The sequence below is a fragment of the Magallana gigas genome, chromosome 9, assembly GCF_963853765.1.
Source record: "Magallana gigas chromosome 9, xbMagGiga1.1, whole genome shotgun sequence".
In the NCBI taxonomy this organism is placed as follows: Eukaryota; Metazoa; Mollusca; class Bivalvia; order Ostreida; family Ostreidae; genus Magallana; species Magallana gigas.
In genome coordinates, this window is record NC_088861.1 from 32,577,941 (window position 1) to 32,601,860 (window position 23,920).

The 23,920-nt window shown below is 33.5% G+C and overlaps 2 protein-coding genes across 2 annotated transcripts; both read right to left on the bottom strand.

Annotated features, from left to right (window-relative positions):
* Window positions 1–13,123: 13,123 nt before the first annotated feature.
* On the bottom strand, window positions 13,124–15,844 carry LOC136271756 (ATP-dependent DNA helicase RecQ-like). The gene is made up of 3 exons (XM_066072190.1): window positions 15,402–15,844; window positions 14,794–14,953; window positions 13,124–14,445 (listed from the first exon to the last, which is right to left on the bottom strand). Exons 1-3 carry the CDS (start codon window positions 15,727–15,729, stop codon window positions 13,557–13,559), a joined length of 1,377 nt encoding a protein of 458 aa, XP_065928262.1. The 5' UTR covers window positions 15,730–15,844; the 3' UTR covers window positions 13,124–13,556.
* Window positions 15,845–16,418: 574 nt separating this feature from the next.
* Window positions 16,419–18,339, bottom strand: LOC105323495 (uncharacterized). Its single transcript, XM_034464324.2, has 2 exons — window positions 18,000–18,339; window positions 16,419–17,859 (listed from the first exon to the last, which is right to left on the bottom strand). The coding sequence occupies exons 1-2, from the start codon at window positions 18,337–18,339 to the stop codon at window positions 16,667–16,669; spliced, it is 1,533 nt and encodes a 510-aa protein (XP_034320215.2). The 3' UTR covers window positions 16,419–16,666.
* Between the last annotated feature and the right edge of the window lie 5,581 nt (window positions 18,340–23,920).

The following is a 23,920-nucleotide window of genomic DNA, read 5'->3' on the forward strand; positions in this document are numbered from 1 at the left end:
AGTAGTGAGTGTTGTTTGGATTCCTATATCTCTGGTTGACATGTCATTACTGCAAAAGCTGCCACTGATGTAACAGTGGTCCATTTCTACATGAGTACCTACAGTATATTTTCAATGTAAGTTTTTGTGTAATAAGCTTACCTTTATTTAAAAAGCCAGAATCTAAAAAAAATGTTATTTTTTCAAATCAAAATTTTCACCTGTGACAGAAAGAGATCCAACTGTAGGATACTCATGATCAGTCACTTCAATTTCTTGATTAACTGGCCAACTTCCATTCAATTCTCCACTGACTCCAGCAACAAACAATGAATTATCAATATAATTCTGTGATTGCTGAAAAATAATAATACTTAAACTAGACACGATCTCGTTGCAAGCAACGAGGAGGTCTTCCGTCTGATTTTAGAACTTGAGATTTATGTTCTATCTTGATTTTGCTATTTAACAGCTAAACATGATTTAAAACAGGAAATGAGGGTCTGCATTCTAAGGGCCAGATACTATTTTGTTTCAGGTGTACGAGCTTTGTTCAACAAGTGTTTAGAAATTCGTCACCGTTCTTGAGATATCTGTTAACAAACGTTTTAGGGGCCGGTCCCTTATCTCCTTATTGGGGCTGCTTAACCAAATGTTGACGGTTGCATGTTGTTAAGTACATAATTTTAAGCATCTGTTCTTCTATAATTAATTTCAAAATATTTTTCCTTTTTTGAGATATAGGTGATCAAAGTTTTGGACTTTTGACCCCTAAAACCCCCTAATTACGTAACACATTAGATAATTATTATATTGTAAGGCTACATAACTGTAAGATAAACATATTTGCTTCTATAATTTATGACAAAATATCCCTCGGTAAAGAGCTATAGGAAAAAGACGTTAGAGCCTTCTAGGTCCCTACATTTAGGGGCCAGCCCCTTTTTTGATTTTATAGACAATTTGCTGAACATTTGTTTAAAAGTTTGTTACCATTCTTGTGATATCTGAGAAAAAATGTTTAGGGGTCAGTCCCTTATATCCTTATTGGGGCTGCTGAACCAAATTTTTAAGGTTGCATGTTGTTAAGTACACCATTTTGAGCATCTTTTCTTTTATACTGCATTTCAAAATATTTTTTCTTTTTGAGATATGGGTGATCAAAGTTTTGGACTTTTGACCCCTAAAACCCCCTAATTACGTAACACATTAGAAAAGCATTATACTGTTACGCTACATTACTGTAAGATAAACATATTTGCTTCCTCAAATCTATTACGAAATATCCCACAGTAAATACATGTAGCTATAGGAAAAGAACTTTAGAGCCCTCTAGGTCCCTAATATTAGGGGCCAGCCCCTTTTTCTTGGTATCAAATGAAAAGTTATTTCATTGTAAAGACATTTTGATAAACAATTGTTTAGAAATTTGTTACCATCTTTGAGGTATCTGAGAAAGAATGTTTTAGGGGCCGGTCCCTTATATCCTTATTGGGGCCGCTGAACCAAATTGTTAAGGTTGCATGCTGTTAAGTACATCATTCTGAGAATCTTTTCTTTTATACTGCATTTCTAAATATTTTTCCTTTTTGAGATATATGTGATCAAAGTTTTCGATTTTTCACCTCTTAAAACCCCTATTTACATAGCACATGAAAAAATCGTTATGCTGTCGGGCTTCATAACTGTAAGATAAACATGTAAGAGTATGAAAATTGTTGATTTAAATAAATAAAATTATTGTAATTAATACATCGAAACAGTACACATATAAAACGTTAGATCCACCCTTTTAATTCATACACATGTACATATACCCTTAGGGCAGTGCTTGATCATGAGTTGGTCAGTGGATATTTGTGATCTTGGTTTTTATTGGTTGTTTGTGTCAGTTTGAATTTGGTTGGTTTGTATATTTTGCTTTATGTGTTTTACCGCCAAGTTTGACAATCTTTGTCTGGACATTGACCAAAGCAGACTAAATATTTATATTGAGAAGTAATTTAATTTTGGACCAGACCTTGCTCTTTTTCTGGTAAGTTATACTTAGTATACTAATATCCTATAACACTTACTATTAATAAATTGATTATCCTATAAATTGCAGAAAACATTAATTAAGTCCATGATCACAAACTAATGAGTATGAATGAATTGGAATGAAAAGATATTTTTTATATGGAATACAGTGTTGATTATAAAGATCAATATTTGGTTTATTTATTATAGTATTAATTGATTCTCAAATCAATTGTATATAAGAATTTTATGATGATCAGATATTTGATTAAATTGGTCATTTATAAGATCAATTAGATTATACTTCAGTAATAAATATTTTTAGAATTATTCTGTTCATATTACAGAATCAGTCAATGTCAATATAATTTCACCACGCATTCGGTGTACGTATTATGAGCCTGTTCCCATAGAATGGTGAGAAAGTGTTTTTGAATATTTTTTTATCTGATTAATATATTTTATGACTTATTTTGGAGAAATGTAATTCATGTACATTATAAGAGTTACCTCCCGCTAAATGTTTAAAGTACAATTATAGTAAGATAATGTAAAAATATTATCTTGATGGAAATACATATATATTGTACTAATGTTATATTTTGATATAAATTATATTATTGTTTTATGATATTTCAGGGCTTAAATATACATTGCAAATTTTAAAGTCACTGTGTCCGGATACAAATAAAACGAACCATACAGATATCTTTGTTGTCAGTTATTTTAAACAAAGACCATAACAAACATATTTGCTTCTATAATTTATTTCAAAATATCCCTCGGTAAAGAGCTAGAGATAAAAGTTTTTAGAGCCCTCTAGGTCCCTAATATAAGGAGCCAGCCCCTTTTTCTTGGTATCAAATTTAAGGTCATTTAATTTTAAAGATATTTTACTCAGCAGTTGTTATGAAATTTGTTACCGTTTTTGAGATATCTGAGAAAACATTTTAGGGGCCGGTCCCTTATATCCTTTTTGGGGCCGCTGAACCAGAATTTTAAGGTTGCATTTTGTTAAATTATACATCATTTTGAGCATCTTTTTTTTTATACTGCATTTCAAAATATTTTTCCATTTGGAGGTAAAGGTGATCAAAGTTTTGGACTTTTGACCCCTTAAAACCCCTAATTACTTAACACATGAAAAAATCGTTATGCTGTCGGGCTTCATAACTGTAAGATAAACATATTAGCTTCTATAATATATTACAAAATATCCCTTGGTAAAGAGCTAGAGATAAAAGATTTTAGATCCCTCTAGGTCCCTAATATAAGGTGCCAGCCCCTTTTTCTTGGTATCAAATGAAAGGTCTTGTAAATTTGAACGTTTTTTACATTACATGTTTTACCAAAATATTTTCCAGAAAAGAGATAAAGAAAGAAAAGCACGAAAATTCACGACGTTTTTTTAATCTCAATTTTCGGGTCCAGGCGAGCGGAAACGGAAGACCTTAATTAAAAAATAAATGAAATCATGCTTTTAAAAGTACATTTTAAATAATCAGAAATACTAGTATTTTTATTTATCTACAATGAAAAATATTTGTGTACAAGTTTTGCTACTTAATTTTATATCAGCAAATAATCTTACATACAAGTACACTTTCACTGGCAGCCAGGGAATCCACTGGGGGAGGAACTGAGATTTCAAACTTAGTGTGTTTTACCATACACCGTTCCCTCTTAGATATTGAAGTTGTTGAACGCATCTAAATATAACAAATTATAAGCATTCAAGACTTATATATAAGCATCCTTGTCTTTATATTGTAAATGCTCAACACCTTATTAAAATGTTCAAAGCTCAAACAGTTCTCTTTTTTTATTTAATCCTACAATATACCATAAATAATTAGCATTTTCCATCTAATTTGATGCAGGTTTTTAGACAATATATCTTGATATTAACACAAGACACTCGATATACATCCATGAAATTGATGAATCATGATACCAACGTTTGGATGTTTTAGCAATCAAAACCAAAACAAACCTTCAGACTTTCCTTTAAAATTATTTTATGCAAAGAGCTCTGGGTATGGATGATTTTCTGTTGGTCTGCCTTCCTTAAAATGAAGAGAGCATACTCAGTGGTTTCTCTTTGGCTCGTAATTTTCTCTTCTCAAAAGGTCCAGCCAGCGTTTTCTTAGTGCAGGCGCTTTTTTCTGGGTTGAAATGGGGTAAAATCGTACATCTTTCATGTAACCATATCTTCCTCTTTTTCTCTCATCAGAATTACATCCCTCCGCAACACAAAAATAGGATTTTGTTTCAGACGACATTTGGTAACTATTGTAAACAATTTTTACCGGAATTACCCCTGCTGAACATTTTCTGTAAATCACGTGATCGGTGCGATAAAAAGCAAATAAAAACGGACTTTCCGGATGAAGTCGAAACGCGACTATTGATTGTATAAAAAATTACTAAAAAAATAAAGTTTATGGGCAAAGAAATTGAGAAAATATGACAAAAATACACAAGTTTTGAATTGACCTACTCAAGCAGACAACAGCTGATCGCAATCACGTGATATATATCAACACTAGTTTGTGGTGCGCAAATTAAATTTCTTACCAATCAATGATTTAGATTCCTTATGGACATATACACAACATATACACTGTATATTTCACAGCACATTTACATATTTCAACGAAAAAACCTTACTAGTGGCAGAACTTCCTTTTTCCAAGATTCAAGATTCTCAATTTTGTGAAGAGCTTATTAAGAATCAGCTGGATGATGCGAACGGAAAATAAACATTTTGCGTGAAGATAATGACCACCAAACTGCAGAAGCAAAGTTCTTCGAAAACCGCCATTTTGTAGTGCTGGCTGAATTACAGAAGCGAGACAAAGAAATTCAGCAGCTGGAAGAACAAATACAACACCTAAGCAGAATAATACGTGAAACAGAGGAAGAACTAAATGAAAATGCAAAGAAAAGTGATTCAAGGGGACACTTTCGTAAAGCTGCGGTTAATTCGACTCATGCTCACAGACGGTTCGAGTCTACCAGCAATTGGCCGAGGAGGAACAAGTACCAGGTTCCACAACACTACGCTTCTTCGGAACACGGGGACGTGTTCATTTGGGAGGAAGAGGCAAATATCACCGTGTGAAATGTTCCCCATGGACATGACACCTTTTCCCCTGTCACTGGCGTTGAGTGACTCTGATCCAGACACCCTTAATTGACTCACAGTTGATCTACGTAATCCGCAATCTAATTAAAATTAGACCTTTCATCTCGCTCTCTGTTACATATGGATACCGCTCGTGAAAGGATCTAACGCAACCCCGTTCAGGTCACGTTCTGGTGACCTTTTGCTCCAACCAATCAGCGTATCGCCTATGAAATGTTCGGTGTGACAGTCGGCTGCGTATAAACAAAGATGGCGGCGTCCATGACACCGCGAAAGGTATACAGCTCCACAAACATATGCTGCCTATGTGGATTTTCTTTTATAGTAAAAGAAATTGACGAGAACGGCAAGTCCACTGTTAAGAAGTTTTCGAAATTAAAACTCCGTTTAAGCGAAGAGAAGCGTGCTGCAATCAATCAAGTGACAACAATACCCGACAATACTGACGGTGTGTGCACGAAATGTTTCTCAAAAGTTGAAAAAATAATTAAGTACCGGAAGGAGATTTCAGCTATAATATCTCAGTTCGAAGAGAATATGAAACGGAATATGTCTAAGACACCTGGGTCTAGGAAGAAAAGGCTACTCAGATCTCCGCAGGTAACAACCACTCGTTTAAAAAAACTTTTATTCACGAAAAAGCGATTGATGATACTCATGGTAAATTCCATTTTTTGTTCCATTTAAGATATATTCATTAAATTAAAGTTTTGTAAAACATTGAATTTTCTGGTTAAGGAAGTTGTAAGCATTTTATACTTTAAATAAACATGATAAATGTGCATTTACCAAATTCTTACATTATTCAATGTACTTTGACAGGCAACTGTACCTGTGAGAAGCCAAGTCAGGTCATATTTGTGAAGGGATTGTACCGACCCATGAGATTCACACTCTATCTACATGTCAACACAGACCCTCGTTGCCAAAGCCTGAAGGTATAACAATGCAATTTATTTCTTTATTTTGTTTTCCAGATCAGGAAAGGTAAAATGTAAATTAATGTAATTGAGTAATTGTTTTTACATTTTTAATTGATTTGGCATTAGTGTCATCTTCATCGAAAGATTATTTTCATGATGATTCTGAACGGATCATTTAATTGCCATTTTAAGAATTGAGAAGTGAAAGTCTTAATTTAATGTAGTGAGTTACCATCAACAATTTTAAAAGACAGAAAGGCACTTTCGTTGGATAAGATATACTCGTAAGTTTCAAAAATGGTAGAATGACTTTAAAAAAAGATATGAAATAACTTTTCAGAGTCGTCATACATCTCTCTGAGGGAACTTCCGGGCATTGTACAGGTAAAATGCTTTGCAAGTAATATATATAATATGCTTTAATAAAGAAGAAATGTATGTCTCTAAATGAGTGATGGATAAATCATTTATAGCAGTTAAGTGAATCCTAAAAGGTAGATAAATAAAGCTTTTAAGTTTAATAGATACAAATGCAAGCAATGTTCTTTCATTTTTTTAGATTCAAGACCCACATTCCACAGGGATGTTAGCTGACAAAAGCTTGAATGCTGGTATGTATTAGGTACTTGTACAAACATAAAACTTTCAGATGAACTCATATTTCAATTCTGCACATTCCCAAGGTGTATCTAAAAGAAAGTTCTTTAGAGTTACATTATTTGATAACTTATTATGTGTGTTTGTTGGATAGTATCAGCTATAGGGCCATCTGATCAAGAAACCAAAACTGCAAGAAGATCTCTTGGCTTTAGCAAAGTTATTGAAAATGCGAACAAGGATATGAGTACTTCTGAATATGTAGACGAAGTCAAGGTGCCAAATGTTTGCATAAAGTTGGTTTTGAGTCGGTTTACATATTTTTGGTTTTTGTTTTTTGTTAACAAATGTTATTTTCAGATTTTACATGACTTATTTTTAACATTGAATTTGATTTAGTTTAAATTTAGTAGTAAGAAGAGATTACATGTCTGTTAAGGATTATAAATGATGGTAGCATTTAACCATTTGGCAATCTATCTCTGAATTGGCTTCATAACTTATAGTGAATTTTACAACCATTTTCTGCCTTACGCAGTATTGATATTTTATGACAAACATATGATTTAAAGTTAAATTGTGTTGCTCCTATTTAGATCTGCATATAGTTTGTTTCCATTGAGAAACTGTTATGACTTATCAATCAAATTTTACATTTGCATATACCGGAATATGTACAGTTACATGTATGTTTTATGTTTTTGTTTTATGTTTTGTTAATAACTTTCTTTGACTGGTATCTTGTATTTAAAAGGGCTATTATGATCTGAAGTTTACAAGTATGAATAGAATTAACTGCACATATACCAAGCAGAATCTTAAGAAAGAAGGCCAATTTTATTAAACAGTTTGTGATATTCAGGTGCATAGCTAGAATGGAAATGAAGTGTACGCATGAAATGGCCGGGGATTCTGGGGATTTACCAAAATTTTAAGTCATTTTCCTGCAAAAGATATCATGCTTCATCCCTTTTCTCTAGCAAATGCGTAGCACTGAAAAAAGTTTCCCAGTTTGAGATGGCTCAACAAAGGAGTCATTTAAATATTAGTATTGTTTATAATGGTTTATCATCAGAAAATACTTTTTTTTAAAAATTTATTAAATTGTTCTATAGTGCATGTGGTATTGTAAATGTTTCAAGGAGACCTTAAATCTTAATAAGATGTGATTTTTAAATTCTCCAAGTTGGTAATATCAGTAAAAAAAGATATTAATATACTATTTGTTTTGTTTAATATAATTTTTAGTTTTATCTCGGAGGAAATGTATTAAAAATCTTGTATAGTCGTCCACGACATAATCTTTTTATCAACTTTTTAAAAACAAAAGAATATTAGATATTTTTGCAACCCTTAGCTCATTTACTCATCAAATTTATGGTCTGGATAAACAGTATAACACGAATTAACTGCTGCACTATATATCTAGGCTAGTATGTTTTCTCTTAAATTTTGGACGATTTTTTGGCAATGATTCAATAAAAGACTTTTAATTTGATTGCACATACTTGCTGAATATAGATTTAAAATGAACAAATTCTTTTTACTCCAAATAATAATAATCTCTCTCTCTCTCTCTCTCTCTCTCTCTCTCTCTCTCTCTCTCTCTCTCTCTCTCTCTCTCTCTCTCTCTCTTCTCTGAATTCCTCTTTCTTTATGAATGACGTGTACGCACTTGTTAAAGCACCTGCGCGCCTGATATTAAATTTCAATCACTTAGTTGCTAGGAACATAGTGTATATTAATGGCCTTTTTAGGTGATGTTTGTGTTTAGTTTTTTGTTATGGAATTTAAGTTTAAGGAAACTGGGTTGTTTGCTTGTTTGAGCTTCCAGTGAACTATTGTTTCCACGAACCATATTGAAAGATACAAATGAAATTAGAAATATGTTGTTTTAATACTTTATCAAATATACAAAGAGAAAAAACATGATTTATAAAAGAATTGTGATTTAATTTAAATTTTTGTCAGTGTAGTTGACAGTGCATTACCCTAGTGGAGAAAAATCAGCATTTGTCAGAGATGATGTCATGAAACAAATCTGTAGAGAAGTTTATAGAAATCAAAATGTTATTATTAACTGTATTCTTGAAATCATATGCAGATCACATCCAACATCTATAGCAACAGTAGCATCAAAACTAATCAACAGAGAGTGTGAAGGACTGTGCAAAAGAGGAACTGGTAGTATTCTCCAAGATACAAGTTATTAAGGTTTATTCAACTTCACGTGGGACGACTTTCGCAAGGAAATTCAAATTCAGGCTCCTAACACTGCAACCCTACAATTACACCCACGCCAAAGAAACAGCTCTGCATACTTTATACTTTTGCGTCAGGAGTACATGGCAGATTCCAAGAAATGTCTAATCTACATTACCAGATAGGACTGATTTTGGCACATGGAGGATGTACAGTCAGGGTACATATCTTATCATTAGATTACTTTGTAATGTTTCCAGTGCCATGATTGAAAGCAAACAAAGTGTTATATTAAATATTGATATGTACATTATATGCATAATGCAATAACAATGTGCATCCATGCAAACAATCAGCTACATGTCTAATTAAGAAAGTAACAAAACCACAAAAGTTTATCTAAGGCTAACTATCAGATTTTAAAAATGTTATGAGTAATTAAACATTAACTATTGTAGGATATTGAGAGACTGTCCAAGATAGATATCTGTACATCACCACGCTATCCAGAACAAACTTTTGTCGTGGGAAGAACACCTTGATAGCGAGATACTGAGTTTGAAAGGGAAATGGGCAAATGGAGATACTGTAGACGTACTTTTGTCCGCGTGGTATTAATTTACGCTATGAACGCGGGAACAAATTTTTCGCGGAATTTTTTCCCAGTGTACTTAAAGTGCATTTTGGAATAGAATTTTGAAATTGCATTACATGAATAAGGATAATCGGAAGTTTCTACATTATTTAACACTTGCATATACGTGTACCCAATGTATATCGTTTTTATCCATGCAAACTGTCAAACAAATTTGTATTGAGAATTCACATAATAAATAATTTAATCTCTTAAAGAATTGAATTTTCTGTAAATTTACTTGCATGAAATTTAAAATTCTCCCAGCTTGAGATAACGGCACGTGTCAGACGACAAATAGCCTCAAGCAGGTCTGTCTTTCAATGACCAAATTAACTGAGGCTAAGACACGTGTTTTTACTGCAATTTTAGATCCCTTTGTGCTCTGACCTTTAATGGATAAAACTGATCAACTCATAATTTAAATAATTATCATGTGGTGTTTCACAAGACGATTTTAGCTGGCGTCATAACATCTTGACGGCTAACTAATGACTACCGACAAGTGCACAACCGATAATTACTGTTCACTGTGAACAGTTCTTACATTTTAAGTCCAAAGTTGGACAAAGTCTAGGTAATGAAAATCGCTCAGAACTAAATTTAATAATATTTATTCAAATGATTTTTTTTTCATTCAAAGAATCCCCGTAAATGTTTACCCGCGGATTAAATTGATATTACGATTCCGCGGAATCATGACCCCGTGGAAAAAAAATACGTCTACAGTAAACAGAAGTATGAGTTAATTGGAGATAACTGGGATAAGAACATTGTGCCATCATATAGAACCAGTCAGTGTAAGACCTTATCTCTGCATTTGTTTCATATCATAGCAGTTGTTGATAGGATTATCCCTACACCTAGACATGAAGCAGGAAAAAGACTTTCTATCAGTGATTACATACCATCCCTGAAAGAACAAGAAATCTTAATCCAGGAATTAACTTTTCTGGTTGCAACATCAGTTGTCCTGAATTTAGAACAGATCAAAAAAGCCATGGCTGACCTATATCCAATGCATTTGCAGCATGATCACAGCGATAAAGTTGGCATGAAAACTCAACAGGTAAGAGAGTATATATGAATCTTTCAGATTAAGCGTACTCTGTTAGTTGAGGTCAAATAGAATTTTCCACTCTAAAATGTCTAAGGTAATTTCAGTGATTTTTAAATATTTGAAAACTTCTTATAACACAAAACTGGGTACCAGTAATTTAAAATATAGTCAAACATAATTAAAGCCTTCTCATATTCAGTATGCACATTTAACATATAATGTTAATGTCTGTTATAGTTTCCTTTGGGTCTTTTTGACTGCAATGAGACAAAGAATCAAGAGGTGATCAAGCTGTTGAAGTTTTTGACAGAGAAATATGTACCCCTTGATGGTGATGAAGTAATTGATGAAGTCTTCTTTGGAGAATTGTGTAGTAAAATTTTCAATGCAATTTACATATCTTGAGAAAAACGCAGTGTGACCTATACATGTATAAGTTTCTATTGACTTATAATTTCTAGGAGACAGGTAACAAATGAGCGTGTTCAAGGAGCGCAACGAGCAATGGAAAATGCAGAAACTTCCAAGGGAAAACTACAAGGTTTTATATCAAAGATTGAGGATTGGCATCGCATGATGAATTTTCTTGAGGAACGTTTATGGGAATTTGATTTGTTTTGAAGTACGATTGTCATTTTTTATCATGCTGATTTCCTGTGAAATTTTTTAAAGTTAAATTGACCTCAATAAAAAACAGATTGCATTTATTTCTTGTGTGAAATCATACCTGTAATTAATAATAATGCTCAAATAATTTTATTATGATTATGCCCCTAAAATATTTCTTGCTCTCATTTATTTTATGTACATGACCGGAGTAAGACAGCTTTAATTGCAGTAAACTATATAAAATTCTTTTCTTTTTAGGCTATTTGCAAGTCAACGTTTAAGCAGGAATCGTCAGCAGAAAGAGGAACTATGTACTATTTTAAACTATTTTAAAATCCTGTTGAACGCAAAGAATGTAAAAGGAAAAGTGAAAAATTCATTCCGTGCGCACAAACTACTCTATTATGTAGTATTTGATGCATTATGTTGCTCCTTGTTCATGCAGGAAATGAATGTAGAGGATGAAGATCAATTGTTACAAAGTGATTTTCAAGAGAAGACTGATGAAGACAAAATCAGTTGGCTGAATGAAATCTGCTGCAGGATTGTGAAGAAGTACATGTTTGAAAACAAAGAAGACATGTTCGAACAACTTAGGAGTGTGCTTGATGATCCAGACCACATTGAGAACTACTTTGTAGCAAGTGATAACGATGATCGCTTTCAATGTCACTTCTGCCCAAAATCCTTTGTACAACTAAACAGCGTAAAATTGCATGAGAAACTTCTTCATCAACATACTGTGACAAGTAAGACATCTAGGAAAAGTAATCCAGAAAATGAGGATCAGCTCTACAACCACATTATGCTGATCTTCAAATTTGTGTGCTTACTGAAAAACCTGGATACTTCAATAGATATGGGAGATGGGGCAAGATCAGTTCGCTCTGCAAAGTATGAATTGCCAATCTTCAATAAAACTAACAAAACAAAATACGCCATAGGATGTGTTCATCTAACAACTCTAACAAAAGAAACGTTATCGAGTGAACAATGCCAGAGGTTAATTTACAACAGAAGCATTAATATTCAGGGAGGCAAGAACAACAATATGGCTCTAGACGAGTACCTAGAAATGCTGAACAGAGACAGCAAAGAACTTGTGAAGGGTCATCAAACCAAAACAAGCATTATATCTCAATGTTAAGAATTTCCACATCTCATTAATTTTGCAAACCAGTTTGACATTATTTCTCAAATTAATAGACGAAAATGCTTTCATCGTCTCCCAGAATACAAAGCCGACGTACGCAAAGTAATGAAGGAATTCAAGGATATTAAAGCATTTGAATATATGTTTACATTTATTAAAAACTATAAAGACGAGTCGAAAATTGGACTGCAAGGGTTTGGCGAGCAATATGGACCCTTCTTATGAAACCTATCACAATCTTCCTACCTTGATCAGGAGATATAAGCAATTGATTCCATTCAGTAGACTTAGAAATCCGAATTACTAATCCCACAATTTTTTGAGAACATACCATTTTTTCTTTCATATTTTACATTTCCTTTAAATATATATTAAATAATTGCAGCTTTACATTTTCTTGTCGGTAATTATTTTGAAAATCTGTAGTGTATTCTTTCTTTATTATACCTGAACTGTGTTTTACAAAAGAACTTACGACAAAGCCGTAAATATTTTAAGTCGCATGGAATGATCTTTGATGAGTAAGATTCATATAAAAAACATTAATTTACAATTATTTGATTTCTATAATTAACAGCCATTAAAATGACCATTGATTAGTTTGTGATTACTGAGCATTCAGTTATTTGTAGGATAAGTTCTTTTGTAAAACACAGCCCAGGCACCCAAAGACTTTTGACACAAGATGTAATCCAGTATTTCAAAATGGCAACAAAAGCATTTGAATATATGTTTACATTTATTAAAAACTATAAAGAAATCTGATTTATGACAAAATAAGATTGGAACATTTCCATTATCAAAGTTGAAAAACGATTACATATCTGAAAAATTCTTTACTTTCAATGTATCGATGAAAGTAAAAACTCAAAAGAGGCTTAGACATTTAAAAATTGTCTGTTGTTCCTTTCACAGCTAAATCATGTTTACCTATTCACATTTAATGCATTGTCAAAGTACATGTATCATGTGAACAATCCAATACAGTTAAGTCCACAGCAACAGATCATACAACATATGTATAAATGCATGAGTGAGTTAATAACACAAATGAAGTCAATTAAGACTGCATGGAACAACCAAGAAAGTTTATATTTTACAAATAAAAAAATAAATGCATGCATTCTACACAAAAGTAACATATATATGAAGTAACAAAATGGCCAAATACATTATCATAAATACCCGTATCATCTAATGAAGCATAAAAACCATCATCTGATAATTCATCTTCATTGTAATACAAAAGTATCAGTGTCACTATCTTCCACCACATCCTCACATTTAACACATTCATTAATCTCAAGTAAGGTTTCTAGCTCGATCTTTTCACACCTACCACAATTGCACTTAACCTCACATATATCGCAACAAACATGAGACTCATTTTGAATACAGTTGGTTAACTCTTCTAAAAAATGAGACAATAGATTCCTCCTTCTACAATCTTTATTATCTAAAAATTGTCTAACATCTTTGTCAACATGTCTTTTATGTTGGGAACTATACAAAATGATGGCAGATAATGGCTGACCATCTCTCCCAACCCTACCTAATTCTTGTACAAAGTCAACAATGCTTGTAGGAGGACAATACAAAATAACTGAATGACAATATGCAATATCAATACCCATTCCTAATGCTGATGTAGCGACAATTATATTCACTTCACTATCAGACCTTGAAAGTTGTTCTATAATAAATTTCTTTTTTTCAGATGGAGTCTCAGAGTGTAACATTTCTATTTGACTTTTGTTATCAAACTCAGAATGCAAATAATGAAACACATTAGCAACATCTGCAATGGATTTGCAATATATAAAATTTTTTGGTAAAATAATTGAATTAGCAGCAGATACTAACCAATACATGACAGATGCAATATCATGATCTATCTTCTTAACACATAATTTGATGTTAGGTTTGTCCGGAGACACCGAAACAAAGTTAATATCACTTGACTTCAGGCACATTACTTTCATGACCCTGTTCTTGATCTGTGTAGTGCATGTAGCACTCAACGCCAAAACGGTGGCAGATGGGTGTAAGGTGCGAAATTCCCCAACATGGCGAAACCATCTTCGGAAAACAACTTCTTCTTCATCGGTTTCATCACCACCCCTAATTTAAAGAAAAGCTATTAACAGCAATAATTCAATCATTTACTGTAACAGTTATGAAGATATGAAAGAGTTAAAAAGTTTCCTTATGAAACTATAATTTTTGTATCATCAAGATCTATTTGAATGTAACAAGCATGTTTAACTACATTTATAGGTATACACGCATTATGGTGCCTAAAGAATAGGTGCCCCATTAATTTTGTTTATGTTAAATGATTAACACAATTTACCATGGTAAGATATTATAGTTCTGGCTACAACTTAGGCATGGAAAAAAGAGCGTGATGAAATGTCTAATTTTTGTAAAAGTGTAGAGTTGTAAAAACAGGGAGTGGAAAATAATTACCACGTAGCAATTGTATGAAATTCATCTATAACCAGGAGGCCAACATTCAGCTTCTGTATATGAGAACGCCACTGGAGATCTCCAACAAGCGCTTCAGGCGAGGCAAAGATGATGTCAACGTCCCCTGCTTTTATTCTCTCATCTCCCTCTGCGGAATTACCTATTCAATAATTTATATTCAATAAGTCAAATATGTCAAATGTGTAAAAATACTACAACAACCTGTAAATCATTGCAGTGCGATTGTGAAATAAGTCAACGCTGTACATACCAAAGTATGATAGCATTTTCAGCATGTCAATGTAAAGATTTGTTACAGAGTGGGTAGAATTACCCCATGATCAGTTTTTAAAGATCTGCTATAATCAGCAAGTTTCTTCAAATTTGACAAAGAAGGACTAAAACGTTTTATTAAGTAGATGTATTGTTTTTAATGAAAAAAGTAGGGGCGAAATCTAAATTCACATACTTTTTGGCACGCAAATATCATATGTACACCATCTTAAAACTCTTGATGTACCGTCTATTGCTATCGCAAATCTACATGCTTAAATTTATGTTTGTTTTGTTTTTATAATCGGCTAATGAATGAAATCTCTCTTAAATACCTTTGTACTCTACTATGAGGCCTGCAACACCGTTCAGACGGTTGACTTGATCCTCCATCAAAGCCACAAGAGGACAGCAAACTACCACCTTCGGCGTCTCTTCGCGTTCACCAAGTCGCTCTCTCATCGCAGGAATGAACATCTGGTAGGGAAGAGACTTCCCATATCCAGTAGGAAGGACAGCTAACGTATGTCGCTTACCAAGAATCGAGTCTAGTATCTCTTTCTGCTTATCTTTTAATTCTACTTTAAACAACTGAACCACTTTCTCGTACGACGCCATTTTGGATTGATATATCGAACTGGATAAAGAAACAAGCATTTTCATTGGTCATTTTTTTATTAAGTAAGGTCATGACACGGGGTCACCAGAACGTGACCTGAACGGGGTTGCGTTAGATCCTTTCACGAGCGGTATCCATATATAACAGAGAGCGAGATGAAAGGTCTAATTTTAATTACATTGCGTAATCCCTTAATTGAAGTAACTCTCTATATTTACTTTTCTATTATTCTCTATTGTTAAAAATGTTTTGTTATCTATATGTAATTGATGGCCATGTTTAATTATACTCATAACAATCAGAAATTACTTTATTTATTATCATTTTTGACGACTTGTTGTTTTGTATGATGCCACAGTTAACATTTCCCGTGCTTTCTGGTCGGCGCGACCACGCTGCGAGGGTGACTTTTCAATTCCCACTAGAGCTATAATGAGTTCTTTAGTTTAATTTATAATCTTTTTTTTTGTGTCCGGTTTTTTATAAGGAATAAGGAATCATTCTTTGAGTATTATGAGGTGATAATTTCGGTCGGGGCGTGGTCAAATCAATTAAAGCCCGAAGGGCTTTATGATAGATTTGACCACGCTCCGACCGAAATTATCACCTCATAATATTCAAAGAATGATTCCTTATTACTTATATTTATATTATTTCTAATGTGCACGATTAAAGATCTAATAATTATAACATTTTTACCGTTGTTTTCTTTCGTATAATTATGCAAACCCCACTGGCGCCCCAGGAATACGTCATTTGACACTTGCATCACACGTGTGTTGTACATGAAAACTCACAGACATGTATTGAAGAGTCAAATTTGCAAATTTATTAAGTCGATACAACAAAATATCAAATCAAATATCATTTGATTTTTAAAAACAAATGTGTGTAGTTGCAAAATAGTAAATAACTAGAGTGTTTATTTCGTGATAGCGGAAGGTACTTTCCTCCTGCGCGGTAAGGCGGTCGATCTACACCTCAGTCGAGATTGTACTTGATGGTAATTGAACAGTTCTCAAAGCGGGAGTTATTCAAAACTCCAGATTTAATGCTCGAGTCGGACATGGTGGAACAATTAAGTTCATTTTTGACAGGTAAGTTGGAATTTTCAGAATTATAGGGAACGATTTGAAGATTCTGTGATTGTTGGCCGGAAATTACACATGAATCTTCAGATGGATCATTTATTTTGACACTTGCGGTGGTTATTGTAGATAAAGTTGCACTCGCACTTTTTTTTGGGGTAGAAGACAGTTCACGATTATAGCTACGTATGGAAGCTTCGTTGCGATGCCCGGAGAAGTACATGATGTGTCTTGCTTCAAATCCAGCGTCGTTCATGGCCTGAATTGCTGTCGCTCTTAGACAGTGAGCTGTGTAACCTTTGCACCCGGCGGCCTTGCAAATATCCGGAAGGAAATTAACATATGATCGCTTTTTCATGGGATCGGCTGTGTACCATATGTTGCAATCTTTCGGGTAAGAAATGGCATCTTTCACGCATTTATTGAAAAGATGAGACGCATTTGGGTCCGTTTTAGACAAGAAGAACTTCAACATCTTCACAGGACAAGTTTCGTTTCCAGTTTCATACATTCTTTTGTCGTTCAGTGCTTCAAGTTTGTGAATGCCCCCTTGATAGTTTTTTTGTTTTGTTTCATGCTTCAAACAAGCATATATGGAGCCTTCTTCGTCAACTTTGAAATCGAAGGAATCTACCCGAAGCTGATGATGGAATTCAAGACCACGAGACACAAAATGTATCGCGATGATGTACCACATTGCAAGTCGCAGATTGACTGGAGAAGAATATGCACTCTCCAGGTAAGCAGAAATTTTCTGTAAATCTGATTTGTGAATGATCTCCTTATGAGTTGTAGGGCGAGAAGTTCCAGTGACCATTCTATGCTTCATGAGACCGGTCAAACTTTTATTTGCAGTTTTGAATGCTTTATCGTTTACAATGTCTATATTTCGACCGATGTCGGATAAATGCCTGTTTATGGCGGCTCTGATTGCTTTCATGGTATTTTTATGATATTCGGAGGTATGCTCCTTTTTCGGGTTTTGGGGTTTTGCTTCACAGTAAAAGCGACTGAGTTTTTTCGCCAGATCCTCCTCGCAAATCTCAGCCATATCTAGAGGGACTCCAAACGTTTCAATATGCCAATCTGTAATAGAAAACGCACAATGATATCCATGTTTTGACAGTCATTTGAGAAAGAACTGTAACTGCATAATATGGGCTGTTTTTGTTTGCGTTTAATTGCTGCTTACTAATATTCACTTTTTAAAAAAAAAAGAAGCGTACCTGTAAGAATCTTTAAACCCCATTTGGTGCTTTGTTTTGTAGCCTTTGATTGTGTGAGTTCCTGAAATCCTTTAATTTCGTCGTCGGAAAGCTTGGCAAAACGAGTACTTGTTGGCGTTTCTGGGGCTGGCAACCCGGGATCATCGGATTTTTTCAAATCGGCAAATGCCTGTTGGGTTAATGTTATATCGAAGTCCGAATCGATTATTTCGGATAGAAAATTGTCAAAATCAGAATCAAAACCTTCTAATTTTAATTCTGGCAGGAGGGCTTCATAATTATCCCCACTAAATACTTCAAAATCGCCATATTTTAATGCATCTGATATATCGTCGTTCATGGTGGCTGCATTCGATCGAAATAAAAAATGAAGTGATCAGCAGACGATCATTATAAGAAATCTATTCATCAGCAGACGAGCCGTTTATATAAAATATTTAAATTGCATATTAAGATATTTTTCTATAAATTTTATTTTAAATGGTAACCTTTACATGCTCATTTTAATATTCAATCATTTTGTGTGCGAAAAGAAAACATTTCAAAACCACTACTTTTTTTATTTAGCACATGCAATGTATTACTACGCGCGCCGTGCAGCCATTACCGTTTTTCGGTTTTGCTATAAGACACGCCCATTTTGTGTCACTCATATTTTTTGATGTTATTCGGTTTTAGGGTTCAAAATTGATTTGTAATGTTATCACAGACAAAGACAGGTGAAAATGAAAATATTTTTAAATATTCAATGCACAAATTTCCAAGTACACGCCCCGCGCTTGTTTATTTCATTTGTTGATAAAAGAAGCCTTTTGAGAGAGACTTTTAGAATAACTTTTCAAAGCTGTACAGATTGACAGACATATGGCTTCACAGGTATGGAAGTTGAAAGATAAGTATTGCTAATATATACTGTGGAATCATTAGATTTCGTGGTGGCTCAATTGTCATGGATTTCGTGGGTACCTCTCATCCACGAATTAACATCCTCCACGAATTATATATTAGGGCTATAAAGTCATACAATTGTACTTCGTTTTGTAGGTATAAGAAAATACACGAAATTACGTCCCCACGAACCTATAAAATTTCAGGAATCCACGAAAATTGGCCCCCACGAAAATTGATTATTCCACAGTACACCCTTGAATAGATAATAATAAAAGTAGGGCTGAAAACCAGACTACGGGAGTTCTGTAATTGATAGCCGTTCGATATCAGGAAAGTTCATATTCAATTGTTTGGCTAGGATTGCACATAAAAAAAGGACAAATATGAAAAGGAATGGATCTTATATACGGAGGTAAGATATGAACATTGTAACAAAAAATCAATCAGCTTTTTACATTTTAGGGGTTTCTTTAAATGCGTGATATACAATCTAGGCCGATCGATTGGCAATCCGGACAAACATGTTTTTCACCACCATAGTGTCCTTTCTGATATATTTCATTTTATCAAATCAAATATACAACATGACTACCAAATCAAATGAAATATATCAGAAAGGACAATAGGAACAAAAATTATCATAAATTTGTATATCATGAGATCTATACCTTCATATCTATATATTTCGTCCATGCAAAAAGACTTTATCAAAATATCCATTCCAAAGGTTGTAAAATGCATATTTATGATACATAGGTAAATATCAAATCTCTGTAAATTACACAATACATGTACTTGTACTACTGATTTACAGCTGTCTGCCAAGGCCGGGTCAATGAACGTATCGTTTCCTGATAAGAATGTGCCGGTCTCAAATAGCTTAACTTACTTATAATGCTAGCTTGGGATAGGCAATATTTTTTAATGAATGCACACGGACATATATTATGGAAAGTTTAAAAGTCTATTGCGCATATTTATATATGTCGGTCATACAGCAATGCAAGATGACACGTTTAACCTTGAAAAGTTTAACTTCGCCACGATTGCCTTCTCTGGAATTTTGGAATTTAACAATACAACATCTGTATTTAGGCTGTCATCAACAAATCTCACGTACGTGTATTCATTGTGACATAAGGTTTGAAGAAGCACATGTATATGCTGGAAAAAAACCCCGCAGATTTACAGACCTTCCTGAATTAGGTAAAAACGTATTGATCATTGACAATATATTAAAACTTTTCTATAACCTAAGTATAATTGATCAATGTGCAAGATTTTGTTGATGAGGCAGAATTCAGGATTTAGAAAATTTTTAGAACGTCGGATGCATAAGTTGAAAATGTACTTATTTTTCTTAGTTTTGACATTAATTCCACGTGCGCGTTAAAATCAATGATCGAGATGATAGAAAATCGAAAGTCAATTTTGCAGAGTTTTGTGACAAAAGCTACATTATTTATCGAGTAAAAACTGTATGAAAGTTCTAGGTAGGCGGAATGCAAATGTATATATTTAACACCAGCATCATGAATTGAAATTATATATCTAGTTTATTTAACAGGGAATGCGATTTGACTGAACTGGTACGTATATTATATATAAAATCCTATAGCTTGCAATGTCATTTTATCAAGGAAAATTCTCAAGGACTTGTCATACTGTTTATTCTGCAAAAATACGCCGGAAAATCACACATAATTGGGTATGTATGAAACAGTTACAGTTAGTAATTGCGAACTCGGAAGACAAAAATGCATTTCATATACAGGTTGGGCACAGTAACCATATTGAGGAATGAATCCGAATGATTACGCCAAACGGGAACTATATATTCCCCTTTTCAGTACAAAAAAAAAATAAAAATAAGAAATAGATAAAGTATAACTTCCGATACTGCACCAATACCGTCCCAAGAAGTTTTAGATATACTAAGGGATACATCTCCGTAACAGTACGGTTCAAGAAAAAGTTGTTTGCCAAAAGTTGTTGCATTACATGTATTCTAATGCGGATTTATATTAAAAAAATATTTTTTGCACTTAAAATTTGTATCCTATTTAAACTATTATATCCCAAAAAGGATATTACATCCCATTTGGGCGATTGGTCCCAACCTGTTAAACTTTGTTTATGAAAATATTTGGGCTTATTTGATTTGCACGAACACCAGTGTACATTTTTGTATTGTATATCATGTACACTTGCATGTACATTTTAATGGTGCTGTTTAAGGAAGTACATGTATAATATGGCAGAAGAAGCAAAATTTAGTAAAGGATCTAATATTCAGCGACGACATGAGGCTTTTTTCTCAATATAAATGTTAATACAATATATAAAAGACAACTTGTATGTTACTCAGTCTTTACCCTTATTAATATTACCTAAAATTATTTGTCAAGTTACTCATCCACCATTTTGGTGTCCGTGCTACATCTGCAGCACACGCCCCTCGCTTAATATAGAAATATACCTGATGTACACCAAAAAAAACCGCTACACTAGTGTAATTGAGTTTCAAAGTGTAGACACGGTGTAAACTTATTTGAAAAATCAAGCGCGCCTATCATGAATGCGTGCACATACGAAACCGAAACTAACACTTGTACGTCACAACGGTAGTAGAGTGAATTTTCTCCACACTATTCCGCCCTATCATGGATGTTGTTTCATTGAACTCAAGTAGACGTTTGCGTCGTATAAAAATTTGCTGTAGTCACTGGTCAAAAAATTTAATAATTCATTATGTAAAAAGAGTTCATCGGTTAAGGTTCAGGTACATATGTAACATTTTTTTCTATTTTTGAGCTCAAACAACTACTGCATCTTGTGGAGGGGGTGGCAGGGGATGCAGCAGGTTCAGGAAAAATTGTTTAGAAACACCCTTGCCTGGCTCTCACCGTTGGTTGAATGATCTTGGAACTCATAAGCAACTGTTTACAGTTACACATCTTTGTCGCACCATCACAACTTTAAGGTGGTATGGGACACGTTGTGACGTACCATTTATCAAAATGAAATAAAGTGTAGTTTTACAAAACGTTTCTTTCCTAAAGTTTTCACCTAACAGCGTGGCGCTGTGGGTTAGCGGGTTCATCACGAATATGTAAGTCATGATTACGAATCCCGCTGGTAATTTTAACATTTTTACCCTTTTAAACGTATTTAGTTAATTATTATAAAATTTAAAATTCTTATCCAGTGAAAATATTTTTTAAATGCACGTTAATTCACATTTATATCGACAGATGTCCCATATCACCTTAAACAACTCACATTAGGCGAAAGCACGAAATCGCGAAAACACAAATTCCTACTTCCCTCCTTTGCATTACCATACACATCATCGTCAGCTTTCGTAACTCCAAATAATGTTATTCAATCATGAATTAGGACAGCTTTTGAAGATATTCTATCTTACAAATTCAGATACTTTTTCAGATACATATATCATTTCAAGACTTGCTTATATTCATACATGTACATTAAAATTTTGTATACCTGACAGTGTTGAAATCAGTAGGAGAGGCAATGTTGTCAAAAAACTCTTTATATAATTTTATTTCACTGATATTAATTTTTCTCGATAAAAAAATGTAAATGTGTTTGGTAATAAAAAACACCTATTTTAAGTAAACAAATATGCTACAATCTTAACACAAACTTTATTAAAATTGTCAGATTTTTGTCGATTTCAATTTTCGCATAGTAAAACACAAATGCAATTTTCTAAGTAAAATACTAAAATAAAAAACAAGTCACAAATCCTGAGTAACTCCATTTGATTAGTCAATTTTAAGGCCTTCACAAAATGTTTTACTGTGCCAAGGTTTATATAAAGTTATTGTTATTTTATATACAGGAAAACTATGGATGTATGTAGAAAGATGTTTTGATGGATCCCGCTATGTTATTCTCTGGGAAAACTAACTTCACTGCTTTTGAGGCTTGAAGAAACTCCGTTTAAGGAGCTGCAGAATCGTGTACAGGTAGCGCCACAGCAAGGTTGACAGATAGTTTATGTACATGCATGTACATAAAACCACAAAAAAAAAATACTTTTAATTTACGGAGCACAAAATATTGCTCAACTTTCGGATAACTATAACTAACTATCTAAAGGTTGTTAAAGTAAATACTGTGTACTGTTGAAATATTTGACATAAATTTTAATAGTTTTGCATATGATGATCGTCACTGTTTTTTTGCTTAAAGCTTTCTAAAAAAACTGTGCTAATTGTAACTTTATAATAGATTTGACCACGCTCCGACCGAAATTATCACCTCATAATCTTCAGAGAATGATTACTTATATTTATATTATTTCCAGTTTGTATATATTTGAAACAACATTATTTTAGAACCACTATTTTTTATGTAGCCCATGCTATGTGTTACTACGCAGCGCAGCCAGTACCGTTTTTTCGGTTATGCTATAAGACACGCCCATTTTGTGTCAATCATACTTTTTGAAGTTATTGGATTTAAACTTCTTATGCAACTACACAACGTCTTCAGTGACTGTCGGTGAGAAGTAATCGTCACCACACTGTCTTCATCTTCGAGGAGCAGCTATATACAGCAATTTGCGACATATTTCTTTAAAAGGACCTCAAAGTTGACCATTTATTTCAAGACATGTGTAACTTCTTTTTCATAACTTAACATATGGTTAGAGAGAAGAAACTCAGAAAGTATAGAAGAACGATTGACTGCCAGACTGCTTAAACCGTGACGGGAACACAACTAAAGAGTTATTAATATCAACCGCCTTGCGAAAGATGTACGCATTGTAAGGATGGGAATGACTAATGCAGGGAATTTGAAATTATTGATGTTGAATCTGAAATGAATGTAAATGTATTGTGTGAATTGGTTGTACTAATGTCTATTTACGATACTTACAGTCTGTCACAAGATATTGTTTCCGAAACATTCGGACTATTTTTACCAAAAATACACATGCTTGTCAAGAAAGTATAATTAAAAAATATTGACACAATATAATACTGGTATTTTACTTG